At 40.3% G+C, this 24994-nt stretch overlaps 2 protein-coding genes across 7 annotated transcripts; one reads left to right on the top strand and one right to left on the bottom strand.

Annotated features, from left to right (window-relative positions):
• Positions 1-1652: 1652 nt before the first annotated feature.
• LOC113525303 (putative protein TPRXL) lies at positions 1653-8095 on the bottom strand. 2 transcript variants are annotated; one of them, XM_026911786.3, is made up of 5 exons: positions 7963-8095; positions 6626-6686; positions 6440-6466; positions 4386-4433; positions 1653-3996 (listed from the first exon to the last, which is right to left on the bottom strand). In XM_026911786.3, the coding sequence occupies exons 2-5, from the start codon at positions 6674-6676 to the stop codon at positions 2791-2793; spliced, it is 1332 nt and encodes a 443-aa protein (XP_026767587.3). In that variant the 5' UTR covers positions 6677-6686; positions 7963-8095; the 3' UTR covers positions 1653-2790. The 2 variants fall into 2 exon arrangements, with proteins under 2 accessions (XP_026767587.3, XP_053096490.1); XM_053240515.1 differs by lacking the exon at positions 7963-8095 and having other exon boundaries at positions 6626-7843.
• si:ch211-149b19.4 (uncharacterized protein LOC100149596 homolog) lies at positions 7951-24656 on the top strand. Of its 5 annotated transcripts, none has more exons than XM_034311595.2 (10): positions 7951-8091; positions 19377-19608; positions 21007-21076; positions 21637-21834; positions 22558-22668; positions 23328-23381; positions 23479-23544; positions 23636-23665; positions 23846-23881; positions 24049-24656. In XM_034311595.2, the coding sequence occupies exons 3-10, from the start codon at positions 21008-21010 to the stop codon at positions 24421-24423; spliced, it is 939 nt and encodes a 312-aa protein (XP_034167486.2). In that variant the 5' UTR covers positions 7951-8091; positions 19377-19608; position 21007; the 3' UTR covers positions 24424-24656. The 5 variants fall into 5 exon arrangements, with proteins under 5 accessions (XP_034167486.2, XP_053096495.1, XP_034167487.2 ...); XM_053240520.1 differs by lacking the exon at positions 7951-8091 and adding an exon at positions 13349-13489 and having other exon boundaries at positions 21649-21834; XM_034311596.2 differs by lacking the exon at positions 7951-8091 and adding an exon at positions 13349-13489.
• The last annotated feature ends 338 nt before the right edge of the window (positions 24657-24994 follow it).

The following is a 24994-nucleotide window of genomic DNA, read 5'->3' as shown; positions in this document are numbered from 1 at the left end:
TGAACTATGATTCAGAACGGGTGATTGTGTTGAGTCGCTTGACTTACTTGAATGTTTTAGTTGATCTGCAGGAGTCCCTTGAAGCTCTAGAGTCACTAAAAGAGTTGTTTGATTTGTTGGAGTCACGTGAATTCGAAATGCTTGAATCAGTAACGTACAAGAAGAAGTTACTTGAATCACAAGTCACTCAAATCGCATGAATCATTTGAAATGCTCGAATCAGTAGATTTTCTTGGAGAAGTTAGTAAATCCCTTGAATCAAAGAGTCATTTGAATTACTAGAATCATTCGAAATGCTTGAATCAGTACTTGGAGTTACCTGAAGCAGTTATTTTAATTATTAGTGTCACTAAATCTTGAGCTGCATAAAAACAGGAAAGTCACTCAAATTATTTGAGTCACTTGAACTAAGTGAATTGAAGAATCACTTAAGTGACTTGAATCTTTTGGGTCATTTGAGCTAATTAAATTGCATAAAATATTCAGCTGAATTACTGGAATCACTTAAATCATATGAATCTCCTAACTCTGTAGAAACGCTTCACTTGCTAGAGTGAACTGAAACACACACAGTTCTTGAAAGATAAATCACTTAAATCATGTAAAGTGTCTGAATCATTAGTTACTTGGTCACTTGATTCCCTTGAATCAGTAGTCATTTGAATATTTAATTGATTCAGTTGAATCACTTGAGTCACCTGAAGGTGTTTGTAATGTGTGTTTATATTATAATTTATGATTTCTGTGTGTGTGTGTGTGTGTGTGTGTGTGTGTTTATATATTGTACAGTTTAAGCTTTACTGAGATCTTCAAACTAAGCATTAAAAACAATAATAAGCAATAAACTCCACCACAGATAAGTTTAGTCTGAAATACAGAAGAACATTAAAGAGCTCAGAGAATAAAGTACAGAAAGGTGACACCATCATTTACACACGGTTTGAGTTTATATTTATATTAAAGGTCATTTAGATGAAATGAGATCTCAGCAGTGGTGTATTTTAATGTTAGATTTAATGACATCCTCTTCTACCACTTTCTATTTTAAATTGTTCTTGAACACAAAGCCTGGGTTTTTAAATGTAATATCCAGTGTGTGTGTTCAGAGTGTGTGTGACGCTGAACAAGCACGGCTCCTGTTTCTGAGACGGGTTAAAGGAACATCAGCCAGTGTTTCTCTCCTGCGTTTTATCCGTAATGAACAGTTTAAATTAGTGAGATTTCTAACAGTTAATCAGTAAAACCATTAATTACAGAGAATGTTGCAAAAAAAACATAAATAACTGTTTATAATTCAGCTTATGCATCTATAATCTTCTCTCATGGACACAAATAAGGTGTGTTTACGCAGAAACAGAATTTTATTACGTGTTTGACTGGTCTGAGATCAGTATTAACTACCACTGTCTGGAGCATTTAATTCTGATTCTCAGTTAATGATTCAGTGAATCAGTGACGTCTCAAATTTCACCAACAATTCAATTCTTCAGGAAATGATTCATTGCAGGATCAAATAAATCTCAAATGTCAGCAATCTCCAAATTTTTAGAAAAACCTTTCAGTGTACGACGGTCCGATACGATTTAATTCTGCAGGAAATAACTGCACAGTGAAATCTAAAACGATTCATTTTTTAGATCAGATTCGGATTAGACTTTTTCATTTTTAGAAATGAACCTGAATTTTAACTTCTGTAATGGAATATAGAAAATACAACTTATAAAGCTTATCACATTTCTGAAAGTTGTTTATATTTATATTATCTGGGCCAAAATGAAATCACCTTTGCCTTCGGCCTCATGAGTCGAAATTACTGCGACGTCTGAAGCTTCATTAAAAAAATGTATACAGAAAATGAGACAGAACCTGGCACCGCTGCCAGCGACGGTGAAAGCCTAGATTACAACTTCAGTTTAGCAGAACGTTTTCTGAACATTATGGTTACAGACTTCTATAATTCACATGTAGTAAACACAAACATTATCATAATGTTAGCTTCTGTTTCAGTGCTACTGCTGGAACATTATTATTATTATTATTATTATTATTTTTGCAGCATCATAGCCACAACGTTTTATTAAATATACTTTACGTTACTGAGCGATGTCTACAGTGGGAACTAAAGTAAAATAAAATAATTAAAAAAAGAACTGTACGTTACTCAGGTCCTGTACTGATGTTAAACTGGTATTTATATGTGTGTGTGTGTGTGTGTGTGTGTGTGTGTGTGTTGTCGTTCAGGTCAGAGGTGTGTGTCGTGTCTGTGAAAGGCGTGGAGCGGAGCGCGACCCAGACTGCGGTTATATTTTACACACCACAACACACCCAGCATCTGAACTTCATTAACACTGTAATGTAATCTGAAGCTAAATGAGTGCACTCTTCTGACTGTGAGTGAACTTCACACACACACACACACACACACATCTGATACATCACTTAGTGATGAGGTGTCCCCTCAATCTCAGCAATCTTTTTTCATACAAACAAAACAGAGGCCTAAAATATTGCAAAACTCTCATTTCTTCTTCCTACAGTTTGCTCTTCTGTGTTTCTTTGGATGCATGTAAAGATTTTATTCAGATTTCAAAGAATCATGGAGTCTATGTTATTTATAACAACATTTATTTGAATAGAGTACACAAAAAGAAAAGTAATTTGAAGAAAAAAAAGATTAGATAAACTAATTAGCTGTATGATCTGTTAGCTACCACTAGCGTGTAACATCGTGGAAACTAGAGAGGAGATGAGAACTGATTCTGATTAAGTAGAACTGATTGTTTTTCTGATTCATTCACTGGAGTTGGATGAACTGTGATGAACTACAGGCATTTCCTTTGATTCACTCGAGCTGCTTGAGCTGCTCGAATCACTTGAATCACTGGAGTCACTCGAATCACTTGAATCACTGGAGTCGCTTGAATTGCAAGAGTCACTTGAATCACTTGAGTCACTTGAGTCACTTGAACTACTGGACTTGCTCGAATCACAAGATTTACTTGAGTCGCTTGAATCACTTGAATCACTTGAGTCACTTGAATTGCTTGAGTCACTTGATTCACTTGACTCACTGGAGCTACTAGAGTCTTTTGATTCACTTGATGAACTTGAGCTTGAGCTTGAGCTGGAGCTGGAGCTTGAACTTGGGCTTGAGCTGGAGCTTGAGCTTGAGCTTGAACTGGAGCTTGAACTGGAGCTTGAGCTTGAGCTTGAACTGGAGCTTGAACTGGAGCTTGAGCTTGAGCTTGAACTGGAGCTTGAACTTGGGCTTGAGCTGGAGCTTGAACTGGAGCTTGAACTGGAGCTTGAGCTTGAGTCACCGGGGCTGTTTGGTCCTTGTGTTGTTTGGGTGTGGCCAGGGTCATCACCTAGCCATCCAAAACCATCAAACTCAAAGCTAAAATCTGCACTTTGGACCTTCTCTGTTTTCGCATTCTGTCCATTTCCTGTTTCTTTCTTTCCTCCCTTTGCTGCTGCTTTTGTTTCTTTTGTTCCTCCCTTTACTGTATTTTTCTTCCCTTTGCCAGAGGTCACAGTGTTGCGCTTGTTCTCGCCATCGTTCCTTGTGTTCTCTGCGTTCTCATTGTCCTCTGCGTTCTCAGCGCTCCGAGGTCTGATGTGAGCACGCTTCAAATCCATTCCCCTCAGACCTGAGACAGGAAGTGAGGTGTCAAGGCTGGTGTTTACAGGACTGTAGTTCAGTTCACTGGGTGGAGCAGTCAGAGTCGAGGGCGGTGGGGTTCCGGTGTGATTCGGCTCCGTGGACTCTGTAACACTTGGACCATTGGGAACCTCAGTAGGGAGGGTCAGAGCACCACTCAGGGTTTTGGCTCCCACTTTAGATGCAGTGGGGTTCGGGGTCGTGACCTCCAGACGCTGCTCAGATACAGGAATGAAGTTCTCCTCAGGAGCCTGGAGCTGAGTGTGGGTTCTCCCGGGAGAACGCCAGAAGGACTGAGGGAGAGGGAGCAGAGTGCTGCTCGGTGAGGAACTCACCTGAAATACACAACATACAGATGACATCATCAAGAAGTTCCACAAGCGCCATCAGTGAGAGACCAGAAGCCACAGTCACTCAGACAATGATTATTCCAAACACTCTCTGTTTCCCTAATAGCACTCTAATCCCTACTCCCTAAAAGAACGGTAGTTGTTTGTAGTAGTAGGTTTGTGCACTGCAGTGCGTTGTGGAGCTCAGGAGCGCACTAGATATTCTACACTATGCTTTCTGACATGACTGTGGCATAAAATGACCATAAAAAATCCCTAACTAGTGCATTATGTAGTTTGCATGGTGTGGTTTTGGACATACTTCCTGTTTCCAGCCTTGCTGGAGCTCTGTCTTATAAAATATTCAATTTATTTCACAGTGAAACACAACATACCGCTGGGACTGAATCAGCTGCTCCGGTGACTATAAAATCCCCACTTCCCTGAGAGAGAGAGAGTGAGAGAGAGAGAGAGAGAGAGAGAGACCGACAGAGTAAAACAATGAATTAAAATGAAGTAGGATGAATGAGTATGAGTAGTATGAGTAGTATGAGTATGTGTAGTATGTGTAGTATGAGTCAGTGTTCCCTAGGTTCCCTAAATTCCATCAGCATGTGGACTTTGCACACTTGATAACACAAACATCCCCACTACGTACTGGGCGGAGCTCCGCCCCCACCTCAGCTACTCAGACCACATCTCTGTTATGCTACACCCAGCGCACGGACCGCTCATCAGACGCTCCAAACCGGTTCTGAAGCATTTGAAATCCTGGCCACCAGGAGCCATCTCTGCTCTTCAGGACTGTTTCAAGTACACTGGCTGCAGCCAAAGGCAACTCCACCAACTTGGAGGAATATACGGCATCTGTGACCAGTTACATCAGCAAATATATTGACGATGTCACTGTCTCATCACTCATCACAGGTGTGTGCGCTGCTGAGGACCCGAGACTCCACCTGTGACAGTGATGCCTCCCTTCCAGATGTGCTGAACAACTTCTACGCTCAGTTTGAGGCGCAGAATGACGTGACAGAATGAGGAAGACAACCCCTCCTCCCAGTGACCAGGTGCTTGTGTGTAACCATTGCTGATGTGAGGAAAACTCTACACAGAGTCAATCCACGGAAGGCTGCTGGCCCAGACAACATTCCTGGCAGAGTGTTCAGAGGATGTGCAGACCAGCAGACCACCACCATCATCCCCATGCCAAAGAAGTCTTCAGTGTCCTGCCTCAACAACTACAGTCCCGTTGCACTCACACCCATCATCATGAAGTATGAGTATGAGCAGTATGAGTATGAGTAAGAGTATGAGTATGAGTAGTATGAGTATGAGTAGTATGAGTATGAGTAGTATGAGTATGAGTAGTAAAAGTATGAGTATGAGTAGTATAAGTAAGAGTAGTATAAGTATGAGTATGAGTATGAGCAGTAAGAGTATGAGTATGAGTAGTATAAGTAAGAGTAGTATAAGTATGAGTATGAGTAGTATGAGTATGAGTAAGAGTAGTAAGAGTATGAGTAGTATGAGTATGAGTATGAGTAAGAGCAGTATGAGTAAGAGCAGTATGAGTAAGAGTAGTATGAGTATGAGTAGTATGAGTAAGAGTAGTATAAGTATGAGTAAGAGCAGTATGAGTAAGAGTAGTATAAGTATGAGTAAGAGTATGAGTATGAGTATGAGTAGTATGAGTAAGAGTAGTATAAGTATGAGTAAGAGCAGTATGAGTAAGAGTAGTATGAGTAAGAGTAGTATAAGTATGAGTAAGAGCAGTATGAGTAAGAGTAGTATGAGTATGAGTAGTATGAGTAAGAGTAGTATAAGTATGAGTAAGAGTAGTATGAGTATGAGTAAGAGTAGTATAAGTATGAGTAAGAGTATGAGTATGAGTATGAGTAGTATGAGTAAGAGTAGTATAAGTATGAGTAAGAGCAGTATGAGTAAGAGTAGTATGAGTATGAGTAGTATGAGTAAGAGTAGTATAAGTATGAGTAAGAGTAGTATAAGTATGAGTAAGAGTAGTATGAGTATGAGTAAGAGTAGTATAAGTATGAGTAAGAGTATGAGTATGAGTAAGAGCAGTATGAGTAAGAGTAGTATAAGTATGAGTAAGAGCAGTATGAGTAAGAGTAGTATGAGTATGAGTAGTATGAGTAAGAGTAGTATAAGTATGAGTAAGAGCAGTATGAGTAAGAGTAGTATGAGTAAGAGTAGTATGAGTAAGAGTAGTATAAGTATGAGTAAGAGCAGTATGAGTAAGAGTAGTATGAGTATGAGTAAGAGCAGTATGAGTAAGAGCAGTATGAGTAAGAGTAGTATGAGTAAGAGTAGTATGAGTAAGAGTAGTATGAGTAAGAGTAGTATGAGTAAGAGTAGTATGAGTATGAGTAGTATGAGTAAGAGTAGTATAAGTATGAGCATTATGTAATGAGGATGTCGATCTTACTGACTGCATCTCCTCCACCCGGGGAACCTGAGAGACATGAAAGAACAACAATCAGAGAAAGAACAACAATCGCTGTGTGAAGTGTTCCCTGCTTTGGGTCTGATCTGGACAGTGTGATTGGATTCTGTGTTTCTTGTTGAACTGAATAAAGCTCTCAGTAACACACAGTAATGCAGTGTAACGTACAGGAAGAGCAGTGAGGGAGCCAAAGAGGCACAACAGCACGACCTCCATCATGGTGACAGATCTGTCAAATAAAAACATGAGAAAATTATCACATTAAAACTATTACTATTAATAAACAGGCAGGAAAAAAGTAAACACCCATGATGAAAAATTACCCATAAACACACTAACCATGAAAAACATCCAACATTAATATTTTATTTATATGGTATATTTAATGTTTTTTCTTTCATTTCTTTATTTACAGAAAATAATAAACATAACTCAGACAAATCAGGAAAAAGTAATTCATCTTTTCTACAAATGCAGAAGAAGAAGGAAAAATATAATACAGACTTATAGGAACTGAATGTTTAACAGTCTTTTAAAACGTTTCTCAAAATATACTAATTATTTTAACACCTTGACTGACTTAAATTGACTGAATCATTAGAGTTACATGAATCGACTGATTCGCTAGTATCATTTTAGTGGATTTCTAGAGTCACTTGACTCACTAGAATCACTTGAATCATTTGAATCACTAATCGCTCGAATCACTTTCATTACTGGAGTCATTTGAATGCCAGAGTCACTTGAATCACTTCAATCTCTTGAATTGTTTAAATTGTTTGAGTCGTATAAATCACTTGACTCAGTAGAAATGCTGTCATTTTATCTGATTCACTTTATCAGTCCAACACGACACATTTATATACGATCGTTTTATAACCGCTGATAAATCTGTCGTAAACTATTCGGAAGGCGAAACAATCTCATCAGTCGAGGAAGTTTTGTGTATTTACTGTTGCGTAGCGATAAACAGCCGTACATGAGTTAGGAATATGCTAATGAGAAGTGTCGGGATTGGTTGATTGTATTTAACGGTTAAATGATGTGCAGTGTATTTGTGCAGTGCATGCTGGGAATTATAGAGACAGGGCACTGATGGGTAAAAACTACAGCTCTCTATGTTAGAGTGTGCATTACTGAAGCCACTTTTCCAGTTTACCTAGATGGCTAGATGGGACTCCATAATACACAACGTGAAGGTGTGAATTTTCTTTGCTACACTGAATTTTTTGAATGAACCTCCAAACTCACTTAACTGAACTTAATTCAGTAAACTGCGTAATCTAGCATGCTAATGTTTGCACAGAATTTTTATTAGCTAGCTTATCTTATGATCTAATGATTCATCAGTTAAAGTTAAACAGCACATGCACAACTTAACCATAGTGACTCTCATAACTTCTGAAGCAATTCAATAATCTCGCTTAAACTGAGAGTTGATGCAGGAAAACACTTTAGCATTTTAGATTTGTTAAATAAATAAATAAATAAGTGAGGAGCTTTACCTGTCCTCTCGCTCTCCCTCTCTCTCTCTCTCTGTCTCTCAGTGTCTCTCGTTCCTCAGCCAGCCAGAGTGATGGAGGTTTACCTGTGCACCTGTAAAACCCTGCAGTGCTTTATATAAACACAGCCAGGTACAAAACACACACACACACACACACACACACACACACACACACACACACACGGCTATACTTAGGCTAAAGTGCACCCACACACTGCTAATGACTAGGGTTCAGTGTATCAATAACAGGCGTTAGTGCGTAAAATGATACCTCCATCTGTCCTGCTCTACAATTACACACACACACACACACTTTATATTAATACACACACACACACACACACACACAGAGGATGCAGCGCTGAGCTAACAACCCACCACTATGTTTATTTAAAAAATCTTTACACCACACCACTGCTGAATCCTGCACTCTGATTGGTCAGAAGGTGTTGATTAGTTTTCTATAACAGCAGCTCTGACAGTAGCGCAGGTTTATATTAATGCACTCATTCAATACGTTATCGTTTCTATAGTAACAGCTCATTCACAGGGACGTGTACAGCGGACGCTCCACTGATAATAAACAGATTAATAAAATCGTTGATGTGGGGAAGTTTTTAATAAAAAGATTTTTAAAAATTAGTTTTCCGATATGGGAAACACTTGGGTCGTGCAGTTATAGGAAAATAATCAACTTCAGAGTGGTAACAGTAACTCTGCTTCATCACACACACACACACACACACACACACACTCTCTCATTCAGTTTTTATTACTTACGCTTTGTTTTAAGTGAAAAAGTATCCAGTGTAAAAGCTAAACAGTAAACTGTAGAAGAGAGATGTGCCTGTGTAATGACTTTCTATTTCCTGTAACACTGATCATACAGGAGTGTGTTTATTCTCCCGCTCACTGATGATGCATCACCAGATAAAGAGGACACGAGTGTGTATTACACATTATTATAGATTATTACACATTATTATAAATTATTACACATTATTATAGATTATTACGCATTATTATAGATTATTACGCATTACTATAGATTATTACAGATTGTGAGCTGCAGACATAAACAAGGAAAAAACTCCTTTTACTTTACTCACTGATTTCATTCTTGCAAAACTGTGATTCACCAGTAAAAGTGTGTGTGTGTGGGTGTGTGTGTGTGTGTGTGTGCACGCATGTGTGTGTTTGAGAAAGAGAGAGAGAGAAAGAGGTGTTGTGGTGTAATAATATCCACAGAGCAGCATAAATACGGTGTTTGAATGAAAATGCAGCTCGCTTTGAAATGGTGGGTGTGGTTTTGGAACAAGTGTGTGTGTGTGTGTGTGTGTGTGTCTGTGTGTGTGTCTTTGTGTGTGTGTGTGTGTGTGTGTGTGTGTGTGTGTCTTTGTGTGTGTGTGTCTGTGTGTGTGTGTCTTTGTGTGTGTGTGTGTGTGTGTGTCTGTGTGTGTGTGTGTCTTTGTGTGTGTCTGTGTGTGTGTGTGTGTCTGTGTGTGTGTGTCTTTGTGTGTGTCTGTGTGTGTGCATGGTATCAAATCAGATACTGAATAATTTATAGTCGGTTTTTAAATTCAGTTATGAACAAATAACTAAAACATTATTAAGGAATTAAACAGTGTGCGGTGAGGAACGTCCGTGTCGTGCTGTTATTGGAAAACAATCAACTTCAGAGTGGTGTGATGCAGCGGAGTTACTGTCACCACCCAGAAGTTGATTATTTTCCTCTAACAACACGACCCCAAGTGTTTTATTCCTCTTATACTGCAACAATTTACCAACAATTACAATTTTTATTTATTAAAGAAAGACACATCGTGCTTTTATCCATTTATAGTTACATTTAATGTTCTGTGAAACGAGTTAGTTCCTGTTGTCACTTACGTTATAGCAGCTATAAACACTCGTTCCCTCACCAGCCTCTCTTTATTCTCTCTCTTTAAGTTAATAAGACACAATGTCGTGTTACACAATGTCTCCATCACCACAGATGTCTGAGGTTTGCTTGTTTAGTTTTGCACTTCATGTAGCTAACAAGTGAGGGAATATTATAGCCTCCAGTTTTTGCATAAATGGTTTACATTTAAAGAGTGTAATGTTTAGAGCCCTCTGCTGGCCGTGAGCTGAATTACAGCCCAGAAAAATGTAAACAGAAGCCAGAAATTAAGAAACTAGCCAATGTTGTGAAGCTATACAATTATTTCTAGAACTAAAACACTTTAAAGAACGACAAACTGCACCTTTTAAAGTAATCCGTTTTAAATACATGGTGAATAAACACACAGGAAACTGTTACAGCTGCATGAACCATTGCATTATGAGATTTATTTATTTTATTTATTTATCATCTAAAATAGAAACCATGCTTGGGGAGTACAAGATCAATCTGAAAAAAAAAACAACAACTTTCCCCTGTCGTTATAATGATACACTTACAATACAGATTTTCGGAGCTATCAGTATCTTTACAGCTAGTTTTATTCGAGGTAAAAGATGTTTGAGTTAAATCTGGATCCCATTTCCATTCCAAAAAAAAACAGCAATTCATTCCTGAGAGGAGAAAACTGACCTACATCAACTACATCAATCCCAAGTGGAGTTAAAGAAAAAAAAATGTTAAAGCTCCAATCAGGAAATTCGCTAAAACAGTGTCATGGCTGCTCCAGGGATCTACGCTAAGAGAGAACAATTTGCTAACATTATGCATGTTTGCTAAAGGAGAACTTGATTGCTAACAGAGAATATGACTGCTAATAGTATGTATGAATGCTAACATGCTAACCTTCCATACTGTAATAAACTGCTTATAACAAGCACCAACCTTCCGTTAGCAATTCCTGACTCGGTCTTTAATTGTTAAAAACATATGCTAAGTTTATGCATGTTTTATTTTATTTACTTTCCTCACTGCTGTTGGTTTTTTGTCTCCTGTTGCTACGCTGATGATAACGTCTGGTACTTTGTGGCCTTCGGACATTTTTCTGGACTGATTGTCCACTTTGACTAGCTATGGGAACTTTCAGGGCTTGGAGGAACGACGTCCAGAGTTTGGCGGCTATGATTTTAGCAGGTGTCTCTACAGGAAATTGACTGATTATCCCCTGGTTGGACTTCCTGTCTTGTGTGTTTTCCTCATCGCTGCTGTTTTCAGTGTGTTGCACGTGGCTTGTTTGGCTAGCGATGGGCAACACTGTGGATGGGGTAGAGATCTGAGATTCCCGAGACTCCTCACTGTCATTAGCAGTGTTAGCATTAGCGTTAGCTTCAGCACTATTATCTAATTCTCCACCGCTCTGAGTTGTAACGTGCAGGCTAGCGCTCGGATTTGGCGTGGTATTCTCACTGGAGGCGTCTTCGTTGCTAGTAAGTGAATCACTTGTTGGCACTGATTCAGAGTCGAATGTTGGGCTCTCTGTGGTGAGGGCCACTGATTCACGAGTCACTTCTGCACTGATTCCTGGGCTATCGGTTGCAGATTCGTTTGAAAACGATTCTTCGTTCTGGTTGTTTTCAGAGGTGTTGTCTGAGGGGGTAGAATCAGGGTTTGTCCCAACAACAGTTCCTTCTTCATTGGATCCACCTTTGAACGCAAGAGCCATGATGCGCTCGATTGTGTTGACCAGTGGCTCATCTTCTTCTGAACTAAATGCGGGTATGAGATCTACAGGTGACTGACTCTGAGGTTCTTCTTCATTGTGTACCTCCTGGATGTTATGAATGACCTGAACCACAGACGTCTGAATTGCTGGACCTTGAGTTCCATGGTTTCCTGGCTGGTCCATTGGATTCTGGCTCTCTTGTTCAGAGTCTGTGGTCTCAACACTCTCCTCACTGCTGGAGCTCCCTGTTGCAGCCATTTGCTTGCGTGCAGCATCAGCCCTGGTTCTGGTACCCTCTTCACTATTGGACACAGCAGGATCAAGAGGATTGTTAGAATCATTTGGACCTTTGGAAGGCTGCAGTCCCGCAGTTTCTCTGCTGGTTTCGATAGAGCTGGAGTTTGATGGTTCTTCTGATGGCATGTTGTGTGCAGAATCCGTGTTCTCAGAACCTTCAGGAAGTGATACTGGGGTACTTGATGGTGAAATGGAGGGTGACTGAGGTTGTTCTTCGCTGTGTGAGTTATCCTGGTTGTTTGAAGTCTCTGTAGGACGGCTCTCGTTTTCTTCTACTGAGTATGCTGGAGTGGTTTCTTGCGCTACGTCATGTCTTGGATCTTCACCCTTTGTTTCACGATATGGGTCCTGGTTGTCATATCCTGCCTGATAGGGGTCATACCTTGTTCCATAGGGGTCGTAACCTGCCCCATAGGGGTCATATCCTGCACGATATGGGTCATAAACTTCACCATAGGGGTCATAGCCTGCTTGATAAGGGTCATAACCTGCTTGATAGGGGTCATAACCTGCTTGATAGGGGTCATAACCTGCTTGATAGGGGTCATACCCTGCACCATAGGGGTCGTACCCGGGATAGTTCCTGTATGGGTCATAATATCTGGGATCATACTGCCAATCATCATTAACATACTCAGGATAAAAGTCTGAACCAGAGAAGAAAGGTGTTGGAGGACCTTCGTTCTTCTTCACCAGTTCTGTATTTACCATGGACTCTGGACCTGAGTTGAGACTTGGGATCTTGCTCGGTGTTGGATCAGTGATACTGTTCTTGCATCCATCATCTGTTTCCTCCTCTGAGCTGGAGCTGAGTGCTGAAGCTGTCTGAAAAGGTCCTAACATAGGTTCTGAGTTTGTAGGAACAGTCTGACCTTCTACAGAGGAGATATCTGATCTGGGGTCAGTTTCTTTGCCATTTGCTTCTGCTGAAGTGGTTTCCTCATGGATTAAGGTAGATGCAAGAGCTGATCTGAGACCTTTGAGTTGTCCAGGGAGATAGTGTAGGACTGAAGGTTCTGCGCTGTCTGATTGATCAGTATGGACCTTTGTCTTTTGGTGCTCTGATCCAGAATCAGACTCATTTGAGTCCTCTTGTAAGCTGGATGTATCTGAGGTGGTTGTAGTTTCAAGGCCTTTTGGATGGCCTGGGTCAGATTCTTCAGAGTCGACTCTGGAGTCAGACTGAGAACTTGTGCTGTGTATCTGATCTTCATCACTCTTATCATCTCTTGGATTTGGTGTTTCCTCCTCGCTTTTGTCCAACTCTTCATCACTGTTTAGCACCTCAGGTCCTTCTGTTGGGTCAAATTCCTCTTCACTCGCCTCCCCATCGTTATCGGTGATGTTTTTCTCTTCGGATTTGCCAGGTCCAGCCGCACGATGCTGCATTCCTTCATCACTGCTCACAGAGAAGACGAAGCTCACGACATCGATGGAAACGTTGGTATTCTCATCCCGTAAACTGACTGTAACTGTGCTCTGGCCTTTCTCATTGGGTTTTCCAAAACCAGCAGGTGCTGTGATTATGATGTCACTTCCTGGGGTTCCCCTAAACTGAGTGACACGTGAGGTGACCTGAAAAAAGACGTCAACACTGATTCAGAAAGAAGTTCTGTAATTACACAGGTACGTGTTTTATAACATATATTACACTTTAATATCCCGTATACGACACAGCAGTGTTAATATTTTATTCATTAATGCAGTAATAATTAATTCATCTTTCTACATTTTATATCAATACAACTGCAATAATTATACCAATATATCTACACTTCATCTATCTATCTATCTATCTATCTATCTTTATGTCTAATTATCTTTCTTTCTTTCTTTCTTTCTTTGTGTTCTTTTTCTTTTGTTCTTTCTTTTTTAATGTGAACTTTAAAGTATGTTTAAAGTAGTATCATTGTTTTTTTTTTTTTAAACCCTAAAGCCATTTTCCTGTTATCCCTCCATCACTCTCGGCTCGTTGTGGATGTTAAACGGTCAGATGCAGTAGAGATGATGGTTGCATTTGGGCCATTTTTACAAACCCGTCATTACAGACAGTGACGGTAATCTGTCTGAACCCGACCACAGCGCAGCCTGTAAAACATCCCGATTACTCGTTCTCATTCCTTACAACTTTAAACATTCTGTCCGCAGTGTCCACACTTCTGGGTTAAAGATGTTAAGAAGCCCAGTGAAAGGCAGATACAAACAAAAAAAAATCAAAAATAACCCAAAATAGCAGTGGAGCATAAAGGAGAAGGAAGAAAAACGTCTGAATGATACGTTTGTGGTTCTTGTGTGGAAAAGTGTACGGAGCTTTGGGAAACCTGCCGTGATCATGACGCTGATCTGCTGCACACGCAGTTTATTTCACAAATACTAAAAATTCCCCAAATTATAGAACTCACCTGGGATTCCTGTGAACTGCTCAACTCATTATTCTCGTGCAGCTAAAACACACACACACACACACACACACACACATTATTCTTATTAACACTAACCATACATGTGTAGATTTATAGATATTAAAGACATATTTACAGAATATATATATTCTTATATTTACACTGCACCTGTAATTTAGAGTACACATTAGACTGTCACATGACCGTGATTAGGATCTGTTTAAGTCAGAGTTTTTAATTAGATTTAATTGATTAATGATTTCCAATTAATACAAATTTCCCATGTTTGAGTATTTAAAATGAGACAACTGCTTAAAGTTCAACCAAAAATGCAGCTTGTATAAGACAGAACTACTACAGTCCATCAACTTTAGTGCAGTTAAATAACAAAAAACTGTAAATGTTGCTGGAAACACAACTCGCTTCCTCTATAATAAGACACAGATTAACCAATCAGAAAGAATTGTGAAAGTGGAATGAATTATTAATGAATTAATGAAAGTCCACAGTGTAGGTCAGTCAGAATGTAAAGGTATGAATGTGGATGTGAGGAGTTTCTTACAGGAGCCGCGCAGGTCAGGAGAACAACGGAGAGCAGGAGAACAGCTCGCTTCATCTCCAACATCATCTAACAACTCAGATATAAACACACACACTCACTGACACACACTCACTGACACACACTCGATGAATCAGACGAATACACACTGAAAACACCGTCAGAAATAATCCACCGTCTTTATTCTTCTTCAACCTTTCCTCAGAATGAACGTGTTCATCATTCAGATGTTCTCTTTAATCCATCCATCCATGCTCTGTGTGTGTGTGTGTGTGTGAGAGAGAGAGTGTGTGTGTGTGTGTGTGTGTGTGTGTATATATATATATATATATATATATATATATATATATATATATTTATATAAGAAAGTGTGTGTGTGTGTGTGTGTGCGTGTGTGTCGCCTCCCTTCACAGACAACATGTAGCATAATGTAAAACCTTTTATGTGTGTGTGTGTGTGTTTCCTGCGTGTCGTATATTCTGGGACATTTTGGTCATCAAATGAGCAACGACAAAACCCTAACATTGTGTCTGTGTGAGTGTGTGTGTGTGTGTGTGTGTGAGTGTGTGTGTGTGTGTGTTCCTGTGCAGCAGGCCAATTCTGCATCACACAAAATTACAGTACACAGTTACAATGTCTAAGAATGTCCTGATGTATACACAGACAAGAGAGAGAGCGAGAGTGTGTGTGTGTGTGTGTGTGTGTGTGTGTGGCAAAGATAGAGAGTATGTTCAGGTACACTCAGTGTTTCATTAAGACATTACTCAGTTAACCAGATAACATCAGTAGAAGTTGCATAAGTATTCACCCCCCTAAACAAACAGCATCATGAAGACCAAGGAGCGATCAAAAAAAGTCCGGGACGAAGTTCTGTAAAAATATAAATTAGGGTTTGGTTATAAAAAAAAATCCAAAACTTTGAACATCTCACAGAGAGACATTAAATCTATTATTATTAAAAAAAATATTATTTATTTAATAATTATTTATTATATAATTATTATTATTATTATTATTATTATTATTGTAAAGAATATGGCACAACCACATTAGTCCGAGACACAACCAAGAGGACAAGCGTAACTATGAGCATGATGCTGCCGCCACCATGCTTCACCGTGGAGATGGTGTTCTCATGTGTTCCTAATCTTCAGTTTTGATCTCATCAGAGCAGAGAAATTCTTCCTCAAGTTTGCTGAGACTCCAGATGGGATTTCGTACAGTTCTCCACAGCTTTGTGTAGTGCCCAGGCTTATGGTTGTCAGAATTATGGGATCTTTTGTGTAGATTCATGATATAAAATCCCAAACAAGTTCATTTAGTTTCAAACTGTAGCACTACAAAAATGTGGAAAAGTTCAAGGGGGTAAATACTTATATAAGCCACTGTACGTACAGTATGTACATGTAGCTGTGTGTGTGTGTGTGTGTGTTTCTGGTGGATTTGTGTGTTGTGCAGCAGTGTGTAATTACACATCCTCCACATTCACTTTCCAACTGCAGACATTTTTGTGTCTGAGCTTCAGAGAAACGCAGGAAGAGTTTTGAGATTTCTGTTTTCTGCAGCTTTAATTATAGCGAAGGTCAACTCCTGAATCTACAATTACACTGCTGGACCTGTGGTTTACACACACACACACACACACACACACGCACACTGAGCCTCTTACACTCATTTGTTTTTATAGAGGGTTTCAGTGGAATTTGGGGTTTTTATCAACTTTATACAGTTTAAACTGTTAAAGTGTGTAACAGTGAAACACACTGACAGAATGCTGGAGAATTGAAATTCACACTGACTGTTGATGATGTCATTAAGATCGTTCCAATCGCCAACCAATCAGCAGCATCGCTTCAAATCGCACTCAGTGTCTCAAATTGTTCCCTATTCACTAAATAGTGCACTATTTGGGGTGTGGCCCTATTTATAGACAAATTATATTACCCATAATGCACTGTAAATCCAGCTGACCAGGGAGTATTCCAGCATTTTCGCCAGTGTTCCCAGGATAGGCTCAGGATCAGCCTCCACCCTGACCAGGATAAAGCGCTTACTGAAGATGAATGAATGAATTATAGATGTATTGTATTTATTCATAGTCAATTAAATTGTAATATAATGTAAATATACTTATGATGTACAGATATAATGCTGTTAAATCGCATTATAATGTTTTGATTTCCCTCATGTCAGGTGTCGATCTCACCTGGAACCGCTTCTGAAATGGTCTAATCTGACTTATTGACATTTCATTTGGACGTTGAACTTTTTTCCTTAAAGACGTGTATTTAGGTATAAAGTATAAAGTCTCTCGTCCCGGCTGCTGTCTGAGTGAATACGAGCTTCACCTTCACACGTGGCGCTCTGGAGCCACGCCACTGTCTAATCTCCGGTCTAGTCACTCCATCTAGTGGATCCTCTGAGGTTCTTCATAACGCTTACAGGAGAACGTGTGACATGTGAGATATGTGAGAGATGTTTTATCAGTGCCACTGGATTTGAAAATACTTCTGATGTGTGGACAGAGAGAGAGAGAGGGAGAGAGAGACAAACAGAAAGGGAGAGAGAGAGAGAGAGAGAAAGGGAGAGACAGAGTGAGAGAGAGAGACAAACAGAAAGGAGAGAGAGAGAGGGAGAGAGAGAGGGAGAGAGAGACAAACAGAAAGGGAGAGAGAGAGAGAGAGAGAAAGGGAGAGACAGAGTGAGAGAGAGAGACAAACAGAAAGGAGAGAGAGAGAGAGCGAGAGAGAGAGATAGAGACAATATACAGAGGAATATATTATACTACTATAGTATTATGTTGCTATGCTCTATACTCTTATACTACTGTACTACTGTACTGTACTCTATCTAATATCTAGTTAATGTCAACGTGTGCTGCTTTCCTCGCTGCTGCTCTAACTCCGCCCTGACCGCGTCTTTCGTCATCGTCACTTCCTGTTTCTCATTATTCATCTCATTTTCTCCGGTGTGTTCGTCTGACTGCTCATGTTTTATTATGGCTCTGATCTGATGCTAGTTCTCACGCTGCTCAGCTCTCGGTTTCTGTTTCTGATATGGTTTAGTTTCAGGTGTTAGCAGTCCGGTTGTGCTTTGCGCTTTGCTCAGGCCGTTATTAAGGCACTAGTACTGAAACAGTAAATATTACATGTGTAATTTGTTTACTCTGAGAAAGACCTCACACGATTGCACATGAACTGGTCACATGGTTCCACCCAGTGCTCCTTCTTTTCCTCAGTAATCCCAGAGTTAACCTGGTTCTTTCAGCTCTTTTAGTTTGTCAGCATGAAGACTAACGTCACACACTTTCATCACTCCACACAATGATGACAATGAGCTCTTCTGACTGTGGTTACCACAACACACACACACACACACGCACACACACACACGCACACACGCTTTAACCCAGGATGAAGACAATGAGAGCATATCTCACATGTGATATGGACTAAAGTTTACAGCTGCTTCACTTTCAGTTCAGGAGCGTTTGATACGGATGTTTGTGTTTGAATCTTTTTTTTGGAAAATCTTAAATATGGATGCTTACAGTACAGACGCAGAATATCGACCTTCTGCTATTTAGCTAACACAAAATATATGAACTGTAACTATCATAACTGAACATAAGAGTGTTAGAGTAGAAAGATTTAGGGTGATAACACAAAAGTCCTTGTTCTCCTTTACAATCTTTAAGAAAGGTTCCTCAAAGCTTCTATGAATGGTTACTGGTTCTAGCTTTCTAAAGTTGTTCTACACAGAACATTTTCTGAAGCATTTTATTCCTAATCCCTGCAGCTGCTGCTGTAATCGTAAAGCCCAGACTCTTAGGACTCTTATTCACAATCTGCTCATACTGAACATCCTGTAACACTCAGTGCCGTGTGTCTTTACTCTTCTACACCAGTATGCTGTAATAATTTATCATCACGCTATCCGGCGTCAGCCAGAAGACCATGGGCTCTGTTCTGAGTCTGGTTCCTCTTGATGTTTCTACCGCATGTCGTTTCAGGGAGTTTTTTTCTCTTCACTGTCGCCTCTGGGATCTAAATCTACATTCAGATTTCCTATAAAACCGCTACAGGAATAAAAGTGTAGGCGAACTGTTGAGGGACGAACTGTAGCTCCCTTTAGGCTGCTGGATTTCTGAGAGACTTTCCAGCTCTGAATGTGTTCATTTTAATGAAAAGTGTTTTGTTCATTTTTACAGCTTGTGTTTCTGCAATAATCTTAGCACTAATCCAAATCTTTACTTCATATAGAGCTTTATTTTGTCAGCATGTGTGTGGTGTTTCTTTCTGCTCTTAAACACACACTCAGCGTCTGTTCAGACAACTTCAGACATGTTCCTAAATCACTCATTTATCCTTTCATACACACACACACACATGTTCAGAAACTCCCGTCTGCAGTGTACAGTGTACATGTGTGTGTGTGTGTGTGTGTGTGTGTTTCTGCCCTTTTCTAAATCATTTAAAGCATTAGTGTTCATATTTCTCTGCTTTCAGTGAAACGGTGATGAACACATCCGTTTCTTCACACTTCTCCACAGATAATTTCGGGTTTCAGCAGAGCTTTTACACTCGGCTGCTCTGACTCAGTGTCTTTGTCTAATCTCTCACGCTGAGGAAACGTCTCCCCCGCAGTCAGACAGACATGATGGCCGTCTGTGTCTCTGTCCGAGAGTGTGTGTGTGGCTGGCTGGAGCATTTAAAAACCGTCCACCGGCTCCTTCACACCACAGAACCCTCACCGGCACAGCGGGACTGAAGAGCTGCTCACAGGTACAACCTCTCCTCTTATACATCTCTGCTCCATTCAAACTGTTTTTCACAGCAGTGATGGAGTCTGATCTCTAATGTACATTAATATTGGAGTCTGATCTCTAACTGACTCTGGTCTGTATAGTACTGCAGTGATGGAGTCTGATCTCTAATGTACATTAATATTGGAGTCTGATCTCTAACTGACTCTGGTCTGTATAGTACTGCAGTGATGGAGTCTGATCTCTAATGTACATTAATATTGGAGTCTGATCTCTAACTGACTCTGGTCTGTATAGTACTGCAGTGATGGAGTCTGATCTCTAATGTACATTAATATTGGAGTCTGATCTCTAACTGACTCTGGTCTGTATAGTACTGCAGTGATGGAGTCTGATCTCTAATGTACATTAATATTGGAGTCTGATCTCTACCTGACTCTGGTCTGTATAGTACTGCAGTGATGGAGTCTGATCTCTAATGTACATTAATATTGGAGTCTGATCTCTAACTGATTCTGGTCTGTATAGTACTGCAGTGATGGAGTTTGAGCTCTAATCCACATCCAATAGAGTCTGTTGTGTAAAGTGCAGTTTTAATCGTATCTGAACTGTATAGAGTAGTAGAAATGGTGTCTGATGTCTGTTCTGTATAGTACCATAGTAATGGCGTCTGATCACTAATAGCGTCCGGCTATACGGCAGTACGGAGCTCCAATGTAGTTTTGTATACTACAGTAGTACTGGAGTCTGATCTATAATTATATAGTATAGTATAGTAGTACTGGAGTCTGATCTATAATGATGTTTAGTATAGTACAGTAGTACTGGAGTCTGATCTATAATGATGTTTAGTATAGTACAGTAGTACTGGAGTCTGATCTATAATGATATTCAGGATAGTGCAGTAGTGGAGTCTGATCTATAATAATGTTTAGTATAGTATAGTAGTACTGGAGTCTGATCTATAATGATGTTTAGTATAGTACAGCAGTACTGGAGTCTGATCTATAATGATGTTTAGTATAGTACAGCAGTACTGGAGTCTGATCTATAATGATGTTTAGTATAGTACAGTAGTACTGGAGTCTGATCTATAATGATGTTTAGTATAGTACAGCAGTACTGGAGTCTGATCTATAATGATGTTTAGTATACTACAGTAGTACTGGAGTCTGATCTATAATGATGATTAGTATAGTACAGCAGTACTGGAGTCTGATCTATAATGATGTTTAGTATACTACAGCAGTACTGGAGTCTGATCTATAATGATGTTTAGTATAGTACAGCAGTACTGGAGTCTGATCTATAATGATGTTTAGTATACTACAGCAGTACTGGAGTCTGATCTATAATGATGATTAGTATACTACAGTAGTACTGGAGTCTGATCTGTGACAGTGTCTGTATTGTGCAGGATGATGATAATGGAAATGCAGTTGGCTGTGCTGCTGCTGTGTGTGTTGAGGATCACTGAAGGATTTCCTGTGAGTATTAAACTGTTTACTAGTTATTTACTAGTTCTACTTTACCTGAACACTGCACTTTACCTGAACACTACACTTTACCTGAACACTGCACTTTACCTGAACACTACACTTTACCTGAACACTACACTTTACCTGAACACTACACTTTACCTGAACACTGCACTTTACCTGAACACTACACTTTACCTGAACAACACTGCACTTTACCTGAACAACACTGCACTTTACCTGAACAACACTGCACTTTACCTGAACAACACTGCACTTTACCTGAACACTGCACTTTACCTGAACAACACTGCACTTTACCTGAACAACACTACACTTTACCTGAACACTGCACTTTACCTGAACAACACTACACTTTACCTGAACACTGCACTTTACCTGAACAACACTACACTTTACCTGAACACTGCACTTTACCTGAACAACACTGCACTTTACCTGAACACTGCACTTTACCTGAACACTGCACTTTACCTGAACACTGCACTTTACCTGAACACTGCTCTGTAAAACTATCACTCTCACAGAAGTGCATCTCTAACTGTTAGGTTTCCTCACAGCTGAGTTTGGCTCCGCCCCAATCCTCCCCTGGCTACACCCTCCTGGTCCCTGTTACGGTTCTGGGCTCGAATGGACCACAGGTGGTTCTGGTACCAGTGAGCAGTGACTGGAGAACACAGAGGAACCAGAACCCGACAGCTCAGTCTGAACAGACACACACACACACAGAACCCGAGCAGCAACATGTGAGTGCAGTGTTAATGCAGTGTTCAGTAATTTAACTGTCGTGTTAATGAGTATTAATGAGTTCTAGGTGTTAATGAGTTCCAGGTGTTAATGAGTTCTAGGTGTTAATGAGTTCCAGGTGTTAATGGGTTCCAGGTGTTAATGAGTTCTAGGTGTTAATGGGTTCCAGGTGTTAATGAGTTCTAGGTGTTAATGAGTTCTAGGTGTTAATGAGTTCCAGGTGTTAATGGGTTCCAGGTGTTAATGAGTTCTAGGTGTTAATGGGTTCCAGGTGTTAATGAGTTCTAGGTGTTAATGGGTTCCAGGTGTTAATGAGTTCTAGGTGTTAATGAGTTCTAGGTGTTAATGAGTTCTAGGTGTTAATGGGTTCTAGGTGTTAATGGGTTCCAGGTGTTAATGAGTTCTAGGTGTTAATGGGTTCCAGGTGTTAATGAGTTCTAGGTGTTAATGGGTTCTAGGTGTTAATGAGTTCTAGGTGTTAATGGGTTCCAGGTATTAATGGGTTCCAGGTGTTAATGGGTTCCAGGTGTTAATGAGTTCTAGGTGTTAATGAGTTCAAGGTGTTAATGAGTTCTAGGTGTTAATGAGTTCCAGGTGTTAATGGGTTCCAGGTGTTAATGAGTTCCAGGTGTTAATGAGTTCCAGGTGTTAATGGGTTCTAGGTGTTAATGAGTTCCAGGTGTTAATGGGTTCCAGGTGTTAATGGGTTCTACGTTCCACAGATGACGAGTCAGAACTTGTTGGAGAATCAGAATGTAAACAGTCCGTTCCTGCAGCTACCAACAGTCTCGCCTGACACACCCACACCTGAGAATCCCCTCCCACAGGGACAGGTAACACCACACATTCTGATTGGTCAGAAGGTGTTGATTAGTTTTCTATAACAGCAGCTCTGACAGTAGCGCAGGTTTATATTAATGCGCTCGTTCAATACGTTATCGTTTCTATAGTAACGGACGCCCCACTGATAATAAACAGATTTTATAAAATCATTGATGTGGGGAAGTTTTTTGAAGTAAGGAGATGTTTATGTAAGATTTCTGGAAGGAGTCTCCAGTGTCAGTGCTTTGTAACAGTCAGAGGTAAAACTGTAAAACAGAGGAGTTTACGCTTCTTTGCGGTTTCTCAGTAACATGCGGAACAAGCTGCGATTTTTTTTTGTCTTATTAACTTGAAGAGAGAGAATAAAGAGGCTGGTGAGGGAACGAGTGTTTATAGCTGCTATAACGTAAGCGACAACAGGAAGTAACTCGTTTCACAGAACCTTCAATAAATAATAAATTGTAATTGTTGGTAAATCGCTGTGGTGTAAGAGGAATAAAACACCTGGGGTTGTGCTGTTAGAGGAAAATAATCAACATTCAGAGCGGTAACAGTAACAACGCTTCATCACACCACTCAGTATTTTACTGGACATCACTATTGTGTAACTATTGTCTTATATTATAATATTCCGTTATTAAGTGGTGTGTATGTGTGGATTTGTATGAAGGTGTTGCCAGTGTGGAACTCCATTCCTGGTGTGGTCCCTCTGCAGCCTGGAGTGGTGTGTACAACACACACACACACACACACACACACACACACACTGAATCATGAACATCACTCTACTCCCTCTCTAAAATTAATTCTGTGCTGTACAGAACGGGCAGCCGTTTTTCCCTGTGTGGGCGCCCCCTGCTGGAGGAGCAGCTGGAGGACAGAGACAGGTTTTAATACACTCTCTTCATCACAGAGATTATTGAGTGTGTGTATGTGTGTGTGTGTGTGTGTGTCTAACTGTACATGTGTGTGTTTCAGGTGGTGTCTGTTGCTCGGCCAGCAGCGCTGGTGAGTTTCTAATCTCAGCTAGCTAACTTTAAGGTAGCTAATGGTAGTGATGGGCAGATGGTGGTTGTCATGGTAACATTGCTGTTAACTAAGGACGATGTATATTTATGGGGGAAAAATGTTTACACTAAAACACGTGCGTGTGAATTTTTTGTTTAATATGATATCGTTTCCTTTCAGTCCAATTCAGCAAGCTCAGAGGAGGGAGATGCGCAGGTACCAGTCCCCACACAGACACACACACACACTCTTAATGTACAAACAATTCTCTTTTTATTAAATCAGTTTAAAGACCATTCAGTTAAATTATCTCTCTCTCTCTCTTTGTCTGTCTGTCTCTCTCTCTCTCTCTGTCTCTCTCTCTCTCTCTGTCTCTCTATCAGGTGATCTACATTTTGCCGATTAGTGCTGAGATTCCGAACATGGGAATAATGGAGGGTGGACAGGGGGGCGTCGATCCTGAACTCACCCCTGACCTTAACCCCAATGCTAACCTTCACCTTAAACCCGACACTAACCCTAATCCTGACCCTAACCCGGGTCACCTGCAGCTCCAGTCCACCCCTGCCCCCAGTCCCGCCCCTGGCCCCGCCCCTCGCCCCGCCCTTCCTGCAGGTGTCCAGGAAACAACTGACCCTCTAGGAAAAGCGCCCCCTAGTGTCGGTGCAGGTCAGAGGACACAAACAGGAGGCGCTACAACTTCCTGTAACCACAAGGGTGGAGCAGCTAATGCTAAAGCTAACACACCATTGCTGTAACACACACACACACACACACTCACACACGCGTGTGTGAATAGCACTCAACAGTATTTCTTTGATTCTGATGTATTTCGATGCCCCACATTTATTTGTTCCTAAATTCTAATTGAAATTATGGAATTGTAATAAAATCAGTCTGTAAACTGTCACATGCTAATTTCATTCATTTGAATTATTTAAATAAGATAATGATGTTCCAGTGATGGGTTCCATTTTTGGTGTTTGTTAATGAGCACAATAAACTTTCATAAAATGAATTAAAACTTTGTAGTGAAGTTGAATGAATTAAAACTCCACGTGTGTGTGTAACAGAAACGAAAGTTCTAATTACACATGCATATGCGTATGGGTGTTTTACTGAGTTCAGAGGGTGTGTGTGTGTGTGTGTGTATGTGTGTGTGTGTGTGTGTAATGTAACATAATAGGCTTATGTGCTATCAGTGCATCGCTGACACAACAGATACGACCAAATCTGGACTAGTGAGCCAGTAATCCTCACTGTTCTTACTGTAACATGGTCAAGGTGAAACGCAGAACACATACACACACACACACACACACACACATA

Source organism: Pangasianodon hypophthalmus, chromosome 16 (assembly GCF_027358585.1).
Source record: "Pangasianodon hypophthalmus isolate fPanHyp1 chromosome 16, fPanHyp1.pri, whole genome shotgun sequence".
NCBI classification, from domain to species: domain Eukaryota; kingdom Metazoa; phylum Chordata; class Actinopteri; order Siluriformes; family Pangasiidae; genus Pangasianodon; species Pangasianodon hypophthalmus.
Note: the sequence above shows the minus strand (reverse complement) of the source record. Positions and strands in the feature narration are given on the sequence as shown.

What these genes read in the sequence shown, in the direction of transcription:
- LOC113525303 (XM_053240515.1), bottom strand. Translation starts at nt 6,703, where the DNA reads ATGTTTTTATTTGACAGATCTGTCACCATGATGGAGGTCGTGCTGTTG. An exon ending in GCTCCCTCACTGCTCTTCCT is followed by an intron (nt 6,467 to 6,625) that starts GTACGTTACACT and finishes CATGTCTCTCAG; the next exon opens with GTTCCCCGGGTGGAGGAGAT. An exon ending in GGGTGGAGGAGATGCAGTCA is followed by an intron (nt 4,434 to 6,439) that starts GTAAGATCGACA and finishes TCTCTCTCTCAG; the next exon opens with GGAAGTGGGGATTTTATAGT.
- si:ch211-149b19.4 (XM_034311595.2), top strand. Translation starts at nt 21,008, where the DNA reads ATGATGATAATGGAAATGCAGTTGGCTGTGCTGCTGCTGTGTGTGTTG. An exon ending in ATCCCCTCCCACAGGGACAG is followed by an intron (nt 22,669 to 23,327) that starts GTAACACCACAC and finishes ATTTGTATGAAG; the next exon opens with GTGTTGCCAGTGTGGAACTC. An exon ending in TCCCTCTGCAGCCTGGAGTG is followed by an intron (nt 23,382 to 23,478) that starts GTGTGTACAACA and finishes TGTGCTGTACAG; the next exon opens with AACGGGCAGCCGTTTTTCCC.